Below are 14,143 nucleotides of genomic sequence, written 5' to 3'. Positions count from 1 at the left end.
TTGACAGGGAGTAATATAATTAACAAATACAATTTGTTTTAAATACACGTGAGCGTATAAAGATAAAGATCTAACCACCCATGAGTTTATATTTGGACAGGTGTGCATGTTCCATTGCATACTGTTGAGACACTTGCCACGTTTGACCATAAAGTAAAGCAGTAACTTTGCATCATCAGCTCCTTCAACCATTAAGTGAAGTATAATAAAAAGAGCAGCCAAATGAAAATATATTTAAATTCTTTAATAAAATCGTGAGGGTGCAATAGAGCAAAAACATTTGTTACAGAAAACATGGAACCCCAAAAAACGTCCACACACACAAGTGCAGCAAACATTCGGACGATCATCATTATTTGGGGTGGTCACAGGATCAGGTGAATTCAACTGAAAAAGGCTTATGACTGATTAAGGAATTTGATCCCAGTACAGGTGAGCCATGTGTCAAAGCTTCAAACTCAACAGATTCAAAGGTGTCCCAGTAGTGTTGTGTTACAGCTGCTCGTAACTTTTTGAAGCAATAAATATTACCACACTGTTCTTCTGGGAAACACTTCCCATCATCGCTATCTGCTCTCACCTGACTCAATGACCATCCATGGGCGCATGTCAGAACAGCCGACTTGTTTTGACCTTTTGAACTTTAAACATTGATTGACTGAGGGGGGAGACGCCTTCCCAGGCTGGTTATAATACTGACAAGGGACAAGTCTACTCTCCTCTGACTGCATCTCACAAGGGGTATGGAAGGGGGGAGGGGCATGGGTGCCCTGCAGGACAAAAGCAAAGTGCTTGCTCTGTCCATGTGCTGTATTTAAGCAAGAATTCTTCAATAAATACAAAACAAAAAAACACTTGAATCTTGAACACTGAATCCTTATCACACACTCATTCAGACAGAAAAAAACAAAACACTCTTACTTGCTGTATCTAGAGAAGAAATTCTTCATGGCCAAGGTTAAAGCAAAGGTTATAGTTTTTGTTTTAATAACTCGGCGTCTGATAAATGGACTGATAACAGCACAGGCGAGAGGTGTGGAGAGTGAGCAGACGGCGGTCTTGAGAGGCCTGAGACACAGAACAATGAGAGCGGAGCCAGGAGTGCTACTGACTGCCTTGCTAATGTTAAGGACACAGTTTGAAAGAGAAAAACAAAGTTAATCAGTCTTTGAAATCGAAAGGGGAGCCTGCATGCCCTAATATATAGGAGGAAAAGGGAGAGCAACTAGAGTGACGCACAACTAACATTCTTTCACAGACATGACAAGGTTTTTGGTTCTCTTGGCCTCAGAGCTGGGGGTGGGGTGTCAGTTGCTTGGGCGAACAAATGCATAAGCACGCACACACAGCTAACCGATATGTAAAATATATCAGAAAACAAGCATATTGAAAGCATTGGCGCGTTTCCAGTGAGATGACAAATACATACAACAAGATTAGGCTAATGTATAGTATATGTGATCTCAAAATATGTCTCGGTGATCGGTCAACACTGCCTGCATGACATTCCACAAGGCCACATATGGTCCTAACCTACATGCATCTTTAAAGTATAAAAAATACGGACGATTTGCTTTCAGCGCTCTCATCATAAACAGACAGGCACACAACCCCAAGCCACACACAGCATAGGAAATATCTTCCTCGTTGATTATTACATCTCTAAACTTAAGTATCTAAGTATTCAGTACGTATAGTATACAGCATGCTGTATATCAGGGAATACCAACTCAACTACCACATTGTATTGGTAGCTTTGTGCAACGCCTCCCATTGTGTTGGTCCCACTGGTGTGGTAAAACACTCAGAATCCCAATATGCAATCTGATCTCAGACAGCAACTTAACCTGGGAAGGATCAGGGCCGGATCTTAATCCACATTTCTGCCAGTTTCCGTCAGTTTTCTCTTACACACAGCATCCATTGAGAGGGTGGAGGAAGCAACAATGAGTCCTACAGGCACTACAGGTAAGTTACAAGGTACATAAAACAGGAGTGACCTCGTAAACCCTCTCTTGTAGAGACAGCATGTGCAACGAGCAACCATTAACAGGAGAGATATGCAATGCAACGTGTTTCGGATTGCAAGGTCACCCGCTAACTATACACACTACCAAAACGGTCATTCTTTCTTTGTGTACTTGTGAGAGGTCAGGGGTGTAACCTACTCAAGCAACTGCTCTGCCAGCTAGTTTCAACATCTTAGAACTGTACAACTAACCGTAATAAAACAAATGGACAAAATGACAAGATCATCGTCTTTTGGTCAAAATCTGTTTTTCACAAAATATCTTAAGACATATAATCTCTTCCAAAGCAAGAGAGTCAAACAAAAATACTACACTTTATGAACTATTTGCAGAAGAATTTTTACAACACAATAGCTCAAGTGAGCATTGATGTGCAGTAAAAAAAATCTTTGCCTGTGTATAGACAGTAGTAGTTTGTGGGTATAAGGGGACTATACACAGTGTACACTCTTAACTATGAATGCAGGAGTTGTTTTCTATGGAAAAGGAGGCACTGGTCTTGACATGATACCCAAGGGTGTGGCTTGACTGGAAGAGTGTAAATATGTAGAAGGCAGGGAAACGCGGAGGCAGAAGAGAGAGAGACATACACAGACAGTGATGTGGTGTAAAAAATAAAATCATTCCTGTTTAATCTCTCCCTTAAGCTTTCTCTTCACACGTGAGTACGGACTGAGGTTGTCGTCCATTATGAAGTCATACAGAACCTTCACCCACGACGTGTACTGGGGAAGGTCGTCATAGTACTCGGCTGCGATTTTCTTCACCTGAGAGGGAACAAGTGCATGACGGGAGAGCAGATTAATTTATTGCAATTCTATTCACTTAGTTAGTAGATAGCTTCATGAACTGATTTGCAGTACAGTAGTTACATGTTTGTGAGTATGGGTGTTGCCTCGTTTGTTTTTAGCACCTGGCTCTGTCTGTCACAGGAACATTAATGACAGACAAGTCGTTTCAAGCCTGAGACAATGCGTATGTATTCTGTGTGTTGCTTGTATTACGCCAAGTCACAACTGACCATACTAAAACAAAACACCAAAATCATATCCCAAATCAAAGTATCTAGAATTCCATCTGACACCCAAATACTAGACCTCAAGACCTTTCTGTTTAATGATCACTTCTCCTCCACACCCAACACATAGCTCCATACAGATAACTTGTCTTTGTTGTATTGTTTTGTTTGTTTGTTGTTGTGTTTCCTTGCCTTCCTACTATGTAAAGCGACCTTGGGTTTGAAAAAAGGCGCTATATAAAATAAACGTATTATTATTATTATAAAAACTAAACCTAACCCCAACCCACGCCACCCAACCAACCTACCATAGGCAACCTGCGGCCTGGGACGCTGGGGAAGTCGTGGTGCTCGTTGTGGTAGCCAACGTTGAAGGTGAGCAGGTTGAGTGAGCCGTAGTAGGAGTATGTCTCGTGGCCCTTGAGGAACATGTAATGTTCGGCGATAAAGTGACCTGAGATAGGGTGCAGGCCCATGCCCAGCATGGACCCTGCCAGCATGTAGACCACCGGCTTGGCCCCCCACAGCCAGTAGAGGGCGATGTTAAAGGCGAACTGGATGGCCGTGTTGGCCAGCTCCAGATGCGTGATGGGCTTGGGGTTGATGCAGAGCGGGCGGATGGCGTAGAAGAGCGGCTGCAGGATGATCCAGATGAACTTGCGGAAGCGCGTGCAGAAGAACCAGCCCTCAAAGTCTGTGGGGATGTCCACGTCGATGCCGTCGCCTCCTAGGTAGCGGTGGTGGTCCAAGTGATAGCGCTTGAAGGAGGCCGAGTAGGGCAGGCCGATGGGCAGGTTGGCGAACATGGCGAACCAGCGGTTGAGCTTGGCCCGGTTGTTGCCGAAGGCCGTGTTGTGGGAGATCTCGTGGATGGCCAGCGTCATGGAGTGGTTGATGCAGCTGCCGAACGCGTAGGTCCAGAACATCACCCACTTCCAGTCCAGGTCTTTCACGAGGTAGAAGGCCAGAAACTGGATGCCCACCATCATGCAGACAATCCACTTCAGACGCGGGTCGGGACCCATCAGAGATTTGATCTCTGGGTACTTCGCTGTTGGAGAAAATTTCGAAAAGTTAATGAAATAACAACAGTGATGAGAAATTAGTTGTAGTTGCTGGGTGTGCCCTTTGGTTTTCTCCATGCACGGAAGCCTAAAACGACTTAAGCCAAAATTACTGGACTTTAAAAACAACTCAGCCAAACTGCTTTCAATCCCTTGTGGCCTGCAACTCAGCTCAATTTTCTTCTTGTGATTATCACGAGGTCATTAAACTGGACAGTCCAGGCCTTTCATGTCATCTCTGCAACCTTAAGGCCTGCCTTCCATCGCATTAGACGGCAAAGCTCTATAGCTCTAGAGTCTGCACCACAAAGCACAGCAGAGTAGACAGCATGACGCAGCGCTCACATATCCTCAGTGTTTACCTCCAGCTCTTGGGAAAGGGAGGGATCCGTTCCTGTCCATTTCAGGGAGGCTGAGGAGTGTGACTCAAAGGGTCAGTGAAAGATGTGAAAGCACAGCAGGACTGCTTGGGCAACGTACCGAGGTGGAGTCTTATTTACTCTTTGTGATCTCACCAGGGACAGGATAAACATTAACCCATGACGGCCAACGAATGCTGAAATGTGGCAACTACAAAACAATTCCAACAAAGGATACTCTTTCTACACACAACCTGGTAACCTGCTTTGGTTACGGACTGGTCAGATTACATTTTTATGTGTGGACACGGCCCTTTAAGTTAAGCTTTGATGCTCATGATTCTGTATTGGAAAAAAAAGCTCCTTTTTATTCTTTTTATTATTTCAGGTGAGGAGGTTAAATACCTAGGTCATGTCATATCTGATAATTAGACAGATGACAAAGACCTATACCGACAGCGCTGTAAAATGTATTCTCAAGCTAACATGCTTATAAGGAAGTTTTCTATGTGCTCTGACTCTGTGAAGTGCTCCCTGTTTAGAACTTACATAAAACCACTATATACTGCTCAATTGTGGTCTAACTATAAGAAAAAGAGTATGCAGAGGCTTAAGGTAGCATACAATGATGCAATGAGGTTGCTGCTTCGTGTCCCTAGGTGGCATAGTGCCAGCCAATTATTTGTGTCCACTAGAGTGCCTACCTGTGAGGCACTCTTAAGACAATTGATGTTTAGCTTTATGTGCCGCCTGGACAAGTCAGAGAACCAAATAATTGAAGCCCTAGTCAGCCCTCTGAAAAGCTGTTACAGATTCACTTCTAGGTTAAGAAGGCATTGGTGTAAATGCCTGTATGTCCTATAGGCTAATATGTGATTTCCTATGTATTTTGTATCTCCTTTTTATACTATTTATTATGTATGTGTATGATATGGACCTGTGCCTTATAATAATAATAATAATAATAATAATAATAATAATATATATATATATATATATATATATATATATATTTCAGAGTGCGAACCTCTTCACTTTCATCCTAACAACTGGTTTTTACTCACCAGTCCTAAAACTTAGCATCTGAGCGCAACATTATCCTACTACCTCCTCTTGCTACACAAGCAACCAGACTATTGCCTCATTCATTTCACATTCATGCCAATGTGGAAGAGTTAGAAAATGTGGCTACAAGACTATTTGTGTGGGGAACTGAGTTCCATTAGCTGATGATGGGTCTAAAACAGCCTGGTTGTGAATGCTATCGCGAGTACCAAGCTCTGTAGTTCGAGTCCAATGCACACTTTTTATGAGCGTCATTCATTGCCCTAATGCAAATCGCCCATCACAAAATGACAGGTAAAAATAACCCAGAAGCCACTATTCAAATGATTAACCTGTGCAAACAATGGCATCATTACAGAAGCTTATCTTATTATTGTGTATTGGACAGATTTAGATAAGAGTGGAACTGCTGCCAGTCTTTGGGTTTATGAGATTCTGACTTCTTAAGATTTTATTAAAGCAACACCAAAGAGTGTTTTGTACCTTAAAATAATGTTTCCATAATCGTTTCAGTGGTTCATCAACTCATAACAGGGTGAACGGCACTTCTGCATTCGTTTCGCGACCCTCTATCGGTTATAACCGCACTATGCAAATTTGCCAGATCGGGTAGTGGATCTGTAGTTCGACGGAATGAGACAAAAAAAAAAGATTTGACTTGCTTCTGATTCATGCAACATATTCTTGTCTGTGGACATTGTTATTTCCAAAGCCGGTGCTGGATAAACAAATAGCGTGCGTGCGACAGAGGTAAAGCGCTTTGGTGTTGCTTTAAGGGTGCCGACTCAAATAAAAATCCTTAAGAAAACAATGTAATGACAAAAAATAATTCAGTTTTTTTTCCAATTTTGCATTTTACTGGTATGAAACTGGTTATGGGACGTGACATAAGTAAAGTCTATGTTTATATGCTCATGCATGGCATCACACAACCACAACTAATGGAATGTCACCAACGTGGAGAGAGAATGTGTGCATTCAACACCAACATGTGACAATTCAACAAGGGCCACAACTGAAGGTAACTTAATCAGGTCCCAACACAGAGACACACCCTCTCCTGTAAAGATGTTAAAAAAGGAGATTTTGCCTCCACTACATCACAGGACTTCTAGTGTAAGCCTATAGCTTATATGTAAATAATATGGCAGCCCTGCTATTTTAGGTGCTAGCCTATGATTTAACCCATTTACTCCTAAAATGCCTGCTAAAAACGCCTATAGAATCCTATGGCATTCTAGACTAAATAACGTTATTTCCTGAGGGTTTTCTGAAAACATACTAAAAATTGTCAACGTCTACCAAAATGTAATATCTAAGCCTCTGTAGCACCTAAAAACATGAAATAAAAAGCATGCTGCGCTACGCAGCATCCAGCGGGAGGGTCAATGTTGCGTCATGCAGCATCCAGCGCGAATGGGTTAAATGGTTGAGGGGGTAAAACATGTACTACTGCATGCAAGTCATGCAACTTTTGTTCAGACAGTACTTCTCATGTGCACACTGTTATGTTATCAAATTACTTTTTGCTATATTAATCTGTAGGTTCATCAGTAAAATAAAAAGCCTACTCATAAGAGATGACAATGAGATGATACTGCCCACTTCTTAAATGTAGACTTAACAATTGAATATGATGATTATAACTTTATTGAAGTTGTAATTAGGCCTACTACTTTTCTATCATCATTGGCTGTAGCTACCTTACGAAATCATCCTGAAAACAATTTTGTTAAGTGGGAGTATAGCCTGGGGTTTACCTCTCTTAACCTGGGCGCGGTGGTAGTGTAGCGGTTAAGGAGCCGGGCTAGTGCGCAGTAGCCTAAAAGTTGCGGCTTCAATTCCTGGCTTCCACTGTTGTACCCTTGAGCAAGACACTTGTTGCTCCTGGGACAGTGTAATCCCTTTGTAATATAGTTGACATATGAAAGTCACTTTAGACAACAGTGGCTGCTAAATGTAAACCACTCAGATCTACAAAAGAAGCAGTGGGTTCATCAGGACTGATGTTGAGAAGTTTAGCTATTGTGTTTAGGATTGTAAACATCCACCATCATTTATGCTTGCCAAAGAAAGAATTAAATGCATTTTCACATCTAACAAAATAATGCCTTCTTATATGAACCTTTCAATTTGATGGCACTTATTAACAAGGTCATGTTGACCACTGTGTGCGCTCATGCTAGCAGCCCTATAGATAAGCGCACAATGTGAATATTCACATTCAGTCCACTGTTGGTCACACACAGCCTTTCAGCTAGGTAAGATAGGAATTAAACAGTCCCTGTTAACCTACGAGAAACTCACACAACTAACAAAGCAATCAACTATTAGGCTACATCTACACGATAGCAGTAGCACCCTTCAAACTAAAATATTAAGCCTGTTCTTTGAAAATACACTACCAAATTTAACTTAACTTGCAATTATGCAAGCACATAATGTAATCTGAAAACTGCTGTCCTGATTAAACAAAACAATCCAACTGACTTCAGCTGGTATTCTGTCTATAATGGAGTGGAATGGAAATTTGTGACCCTAAACTTTTAACCGGTAGTGTACATAAACATGTCCAACCTAAAGACCAGTCTAAATACTATGCTTTAGAACAGGGCAACTTTTGAGAGGCTGAAAGAGAACATGGGAAAGAAAACACCAGGTTATCACGACTGTGTTTTTACAGTGACCGCGAGGGGTGGACTGGCAATCAGCCGAAGTGCCAGTGTTATCAGTTCAGGGAGAACAATACAAGAGCACAACCTCAGTAAACTCCATTACAGCTGAGACTTGTTGTGAGAATATTTTTTATTATGCCATAAAAACAACTATATGTATCTGCTATTATGTTAAAAAGTGCTTTTGATTACTTTAGTTCTACTTGTTGACTAAACAGCAGGTCATTACAAAACTTGTGCTTCAAAGACATTCTGTGTGTGTGTGTATCATCATGTCACAACATGTTGATACACACACACACACACACACAGAATGTATCAGGAAGCGCTTTCAGACATACGTGTAAGACCGGAGGTTCTGCCGATGTTAAACGGTGGGGCCGTATATCTGAACGACATAACCGGTCATATGGAAGTCCGAATTTACCCGGTGTTTATACTACTCCCCCCCTAGTATTTCCTCCGGACATTATGTAAATGTGCTGTGTCTGAACGAGGAGTAGAACATGCGGTTAAAATTCACGCCTAGTGAGAGGGCGTGTTAGTGACGTTTCTTTCGTGCGTCCATGTGGTTAGATCTGACTTAAAGTGTTAGCCAGTGTTATGATGGAGTGGCATAGTGCTGTCCAGAAAATCTCCGACCTGGAAAGATGCAGACATCACGGAGCTACTGTCCATGAGGGCATACAACATTTTGATGGAACACCTGAAGGGAACGTTAGAGACACGTTAGCCTACAACTGCATGGCAAGAACAAACGAATTCAGAAGACTGAATCATCATAAGCAGAAGGCGCTGAAAAGGCAGTAGCCTACAGCGACGTCGTTGACGACAATAACAGGAGTATTTAATAAATTGTTAGCCAACCCGGTTTTCTGTTCATTGATAGCCTTCATGACCTGCTGAGCTCGCTGATATTTGCTGAGCATATATGCCTAGAGAAAATGAAAACGAAGAAAACCCAACTTTGTTCCAAGCTCCTTACGTAAATGCGACACATGGGGAGAGGATGCTTTTGGAAAAAATAAACCATGAAAAAACGAACAACTTCACTGTTATTAATGTTAGTATTTTGTTTGTTGCTTAAAAACGTTGTATGATCTTGAAGTCTTGAGTTAGCCTACTGAATTGGCTGGTAGCCTACCATAAAGTTTGTGCATGCTCTCTCTCTCCAACGCAAACCAGATTTGGGGTTCTATAGCTAATTCTGGTACATAACGTTGAAAACAGATAAATGTGTTTATTTGAAGCACACATACAAATACTGTAGGCTAGGTCAATTTCAAGTGTGCACTTACGTGACTAGCCTACATCAAGTATTAGCCTATGCACAATAGATTTCTCTTCTTTAGCCTACATAATGCATAGGCTACACTTTGTAAACAAAAAGCAGCTGTGACAGGCAGCGGCCGCATATATTCTGCGTCATATCTCGCATCTTGTGAACTCTACAAGCCCCCACCCCTCACTCGACAACCACACGGAGATTCTGTAATGTGTGTATATGTCGTTCACACATACGTCCGTATAAGGTCAGTATTAGGTCCGCAGGTTAGCATCATATCTGAATCATCCGAAGGGTAGGACCTCCGTTTGACAAACCTCCTCATATACTCCGGAGGTTATATCTGAAAGCGCTTAACATGTCACATCCTGCCAGAAGGATGTGTGTGTGTGGGGGGGGGGGGGCTGCACTGTGATGTAATCTACTAGGCTATGCCTCCACATGTCTACTACCATAGATATAAAGACACAGGCAACTCCAATACAATACAATCAACCATAAGCAAATGCATCATGTCTGAACAGGAAATCAGGGGCTCTGACCATAACCTTGAGCTGTAGTAGAAGGCACTAGTGCTTTCGCAACAATCTAGCTCCCCTCTACATGCTTATGTGTCCCACCACCCCACCCCTTACTCTCTTATCAGAACAGAGAACAGGTCAGGATGAAACAGCTGTCCTTTACTCAACATTTAGACAGGGGAGTCAAGGCAGAATGGGTGTACCACACACATCATCCAAGTTAGGCTGCAGAACAGGACCTGACTCGATTGATTATATGTAAAACGACTCACTGGTGTGTTTGGACAGCGTGTATTCAAGTTTTTACAATGCATTAACAAGCTACTAAAATCATTCCAAGGATGGGGAGCCATGCACTTTTTCCAGGTGAAAAGGCAAACAATACCTAATCCAAAGCTACCACTACAAACACATTTCCCCCCCCTATAATAGGAGCTGTAATCCTGTTCATGCTCTATTATCCTCATCGAACAATGGTGACCAAGTCATCTCCATGTCCCCTGACGGTTGTGCTAAGCACACAAGGGACTTGCTTCTGAATTATTCAGATGGGATTTGTCTCCTACCTTATGGCATGGACAAGCCATCTGCAATTCACAATGGGACAACTCTCCACCAAGCAATTAACCTAAGGGTCTGTCATGTTAGCATTACAGAGGGGACTTTACAATGGTTGATTGCCTCTTCATGATAAAACATACTGTAGCAACTGCCCTCTTCACACCAGACTGAGATCCATAGGCATTTAAGTCCATGTAAATGACAAGTGCCTTTTGGTTCAAAGGAGGTTCAGTTGTTAGAACCAACCCTGAATTAAGTTTAAAACGGCACAGGTCAGTCTTGCTGTACACAAGGCTGTCCTTGTTACAGTGGAACAAAAGGCTTGGAGCTGGGTCCTAAGGACACACATTTTTGACCCACCATCACATGACCGTCATCGGAGTCCTTCCCAAGTGTTTCATGATTCAGTTGGTCTTACTGTTTTGTGCTTCTCTGACACTGGTTGTTTAGAAAACTCTTCAACCAAACAAACATAATTAACGCTTGTCTAGTATTACAATCAATCAGTGGATTCCTGATGACTAGCGTACATAATTAATGTGATCAACAGCTTACATTTGGTAAACCCCTTCCATTTCTCCTTCAAGTTCTGATTGAAAAAGAGTCATTCAATGTGCTTTACATAATCAAAAGCATACAAGAGTATCAGATTCAATCAGAGTAATAGTAAGAGTAATAGTAAATAAAAGCATACAAGGACAATACAAAGTACATAACAGAGGACATTTGACAACTTCTAACTTCATCTGATTTCCGACCCACTCGCAAATGCTAGAGGTAGGCCCACCGTTGCAGTACAGGAAGTAACGGCACCTGACAGTTCTTTAGTTAATTAAGCACGTCGGCCAAAGGTAATGTTAAATCTAGCAAATGAATGACAGCAAGTGGTGGAAAATAGTTTGACTCATCCGAGTAATGAATCTGACAGGCTAATAATTAATCTGTCACAGTTATTCTAATTACCCAATGCATTAATTATTCAAACCAATGTGAGACTAGTGTCACAAACAATGAGAGTAAAGGCACTTTAACACTGGGGACCTCACGTTAGTTGGGTAACGTTAACAATAGATGCATGTTGCTTAAATCTATAGTTAGCAAGCTACTAGCCAACCAATCTTTTCGCATAGGTCCAGGGAGTGGCCTAGAAAAAACGTTAGCTTTCCTAGCCAGTTGCTAGCTCCCACCCAGCCAACATAACGGTTTCAGTTCACTCGTGACCGCAAACTGTATTGTATGCTACTGTATTGTATACTTTTTTTTTTTTTAAATGGTACATAATTTCAAATACAGTTGGTTAAGGACCCAACAATAGCTGTGTCCAGATTAGGTTAACGTTTACGTTGCGTAACCAGCAAACGTTGGTTCATTAAAATAGAGCTAACGTTAAACCCAATAGTTGACGTTTTAGGTTATAATAAGGGGTAATCACAGTTGACAAACTAATTTTTAGTACCAAATTAACAGTGATGATAACATAACCTTTACATTAAGTTGTGTGTATCAGAACACAACATATGTGTCTCATTGAACAAATATCGCTAACGTAACGTTATCCTAACTTACTTCAGAAGCAGAATCTGCTAGAACTAGCTATCCGGGTAACATTAACGTTAGCCATCACCTAAGTAAGATTAACGTTAGCCTATCATTAACGTGTGATTGTAGTAACGTTATATTTTGTCGCAAATAACGTGTTAAAACAATAACGTTACTACATCACTTTTGTGCAAGACTTATAGTAAATGAGAAACAGACAACACTGTCCTGCTGCTACGCATCGACAACAATGATTTGACTCACCTAAAATTTCTTTCCTCCGGTCGGCGTGGGGCTGATCAGTATACACCCATTCGTAATCTTCCCGAGCAACCCGGTTACCCATTTCTTTTCTTGTTTATGCCACAGACTACTTGCTTATTTTTTTTTAAACCGAATCAGTTACTCAGGACGAACCCCTCCAGCACAGGCAGCTGGCTCTGTCGGTTGTGGACACCGGGTAGTTCTAACTCCGCTGAATCCGCTCACAAGTCATGCCTAATCGGACTGAAAAGTGAAGTGAACACTTCCCCTTGCGTCGCTCAGAACAGCAGAGTGGGAGGGTCAACTTCACCTCCTCTCTGCAGTTACAAGTGTCTGATCTGAACAGCCTATTTTACAGTAGCTGTCCTTTTGTCTGAATAATGTTACATTTAACTAGCCTGACGAGCCAGACCCAAATTGCTGCCGTCTAGATTTCTAGGCTAACGTTTAACTAGAGCTAGGCGGAGCTTGGTGGAACGAAATTCATCTGGCGAGAGTCAGGTTAGCCATTTTTCGGAAGGTCACTGCATTCACATGAGTAAAAAACAATATCACGTTATCTCTGACATGCGCTTACCTCCACCTACTGGTTAGGACTGTGAACGTGCAACAATCTTTTGCCCTTGGGGTTGCTGGCGATTTGACAGGCTTATTTTTTTTATGCCACTCAATGACGTTCATGCTAATCTCTCAAAGTAAGAAAGTCATTCAAACTAGGGATTAAGTAGGATATGTGCTTGCTTTTATTGAAAGGTTGTTTAGATCCTCAGCACGGATAATACCCTTATCTCTAATTATATAATATGTATCGATAGGCCTATAGGCCTCAAAAGAAGTAGGCCAGAACTCCACATAACTCTACAGCTCAACTCTACAACAGAACTCCATACAGAGACAGTAGCTCAAACAGTGGTACATGGGACAACCAGAGACGGTTGACAACTATTTAAGTAACGTTGCTGGGCAATCAGCCAATCAAACATAACCAGTTCCAAGTGTTCTTATTGATCATGAAAATATGCCTTTAGGAATGAAATTGTAGCTCAATGTGCAGGGACACATACAGGACAGTTGACATAAGCGCAATCTCGTATTCACTCTGGATATCTGAAGCCAGTTTGTCTACTTAGATACTGTAAATCCCCAAATTATGGCCGGGGTCCCCCAAATTATGGCCTTTAAGGGCAGGATTGTAGCCTATTAGACAGCCCTTTATTTCTTATGCGAGTTTTATTTTGAGATATGCGTTTCTTGGAGCGGCATAGGCTACTGGTAGACCTATAGACATTTTCGGTTTAGTTTGATATTTAATTTACTTTTGGACTGTTTGATTATATTGTTAAATGTTGGAACTGATGGGCACTGAAGAGGTATTTGATGATCACTATTTCGTTCCATGTAGTTGAAAGAGTGTCGGGATTTCAAACAAACCATCCGCTTTCATGCGTTCATTGAACGTCCGCGGTGCTGGTAGCCAAGTAGCCTATATGAGTTATTTTTAAATTATGCATGATTTACTTTTTATTAATTTCGTAGGCTGGCTTTATTTAGTTATATAGCAGTATCTAAATAACCTGTTAAAATGTACCAGAATTCAGGAAATTGCATCTATAGATGGACTATAGTCCAAAAACAAAAATTTCGTCCGTCCATGCCTGGTCCCTGAGAACCACTGATGTACGTTTTTTTACTGTACGGTAATAATGCTGAATGAGCCAAACAAAAATTTCCACAGCAACATTTTGGTTGGCCCCACCAAATC

At 41.6% G+C, this 14,143-nt stretch overlaps 1 protein-coding gene across 1 annotated transcript; it reads right to left on the bottom strand.

Moving 5' to 3' along the window:
* Positions 1–229: 229 nt before the first annotated feature.
* On the bottom strand, positions 230–12,850 carry degs1 (delta(4)-desaturase, sphingolipid 1). Its single transcript, XM_042065808.1, has 3 exons — positions 12,382–12,850; positions 3,357–4,099; positions 230–2,797 (listed from the first exon to the last, which is right to left on the bottom strand). Exons 1-3 carry the CDS (start codon positions 12,461–12,463, stop codon positions 2,651–2,653), a joined length of 972 nt encoding a protein of 323 aa, XP_041921742.1. The 5' UTR covers positions 12,464–12,850; the 3' UTR covers positions 230–2,650.
* Between the last annotated feature and the right edge of the window lie 1,293 nt (positions 12,851–14,143).

This window comes from Alosa sapidissima, chromosome 16 (genome assembly GCF_018492685.1).
Source record: "Alosa sapidissima isolate fAloSap1 chromosome 16, fAloSap1.pri, whole genome shotgun sequence".
Taxonomy (NCBI): Eukaryota; Metazoa; Chordata; class Actinopteri; order Clupeiformes; family Clupeidae; genus Alosa; species Alosa sapidissima.
This window is presented reverse-complemented; position numbering and strand designations above follow the sequence as displayed.

What these genes read in the sequence shown, in the direction of transcription:
- degs1 (XM_042065808.1), bottom strand. Translation starts at nt 12,463, where the DNA reads ATGGGTAACCGGGTTGCTCGGGAAGATTACGAATGGGTGTATACTGAT. An exon ending in CCGGAGGAAAGAAATTTTAG is followed by an intron (nt 4,100 to 12,381) that starts GTGAGTCAAATC and finishes TTTCTCCAACAG; the next exon opens with CGAAGTACCCAGAGATCAAA. An exon ending in CAGGCCGCAGGTTGCCTATG is followed by an intron (nt 2,798 to 3,356) that starts GTAGGTTGGTTG and finishes GTTCCCTCTCAG; the next exon opens with GTGAAGAAAATCGCAGCCGA.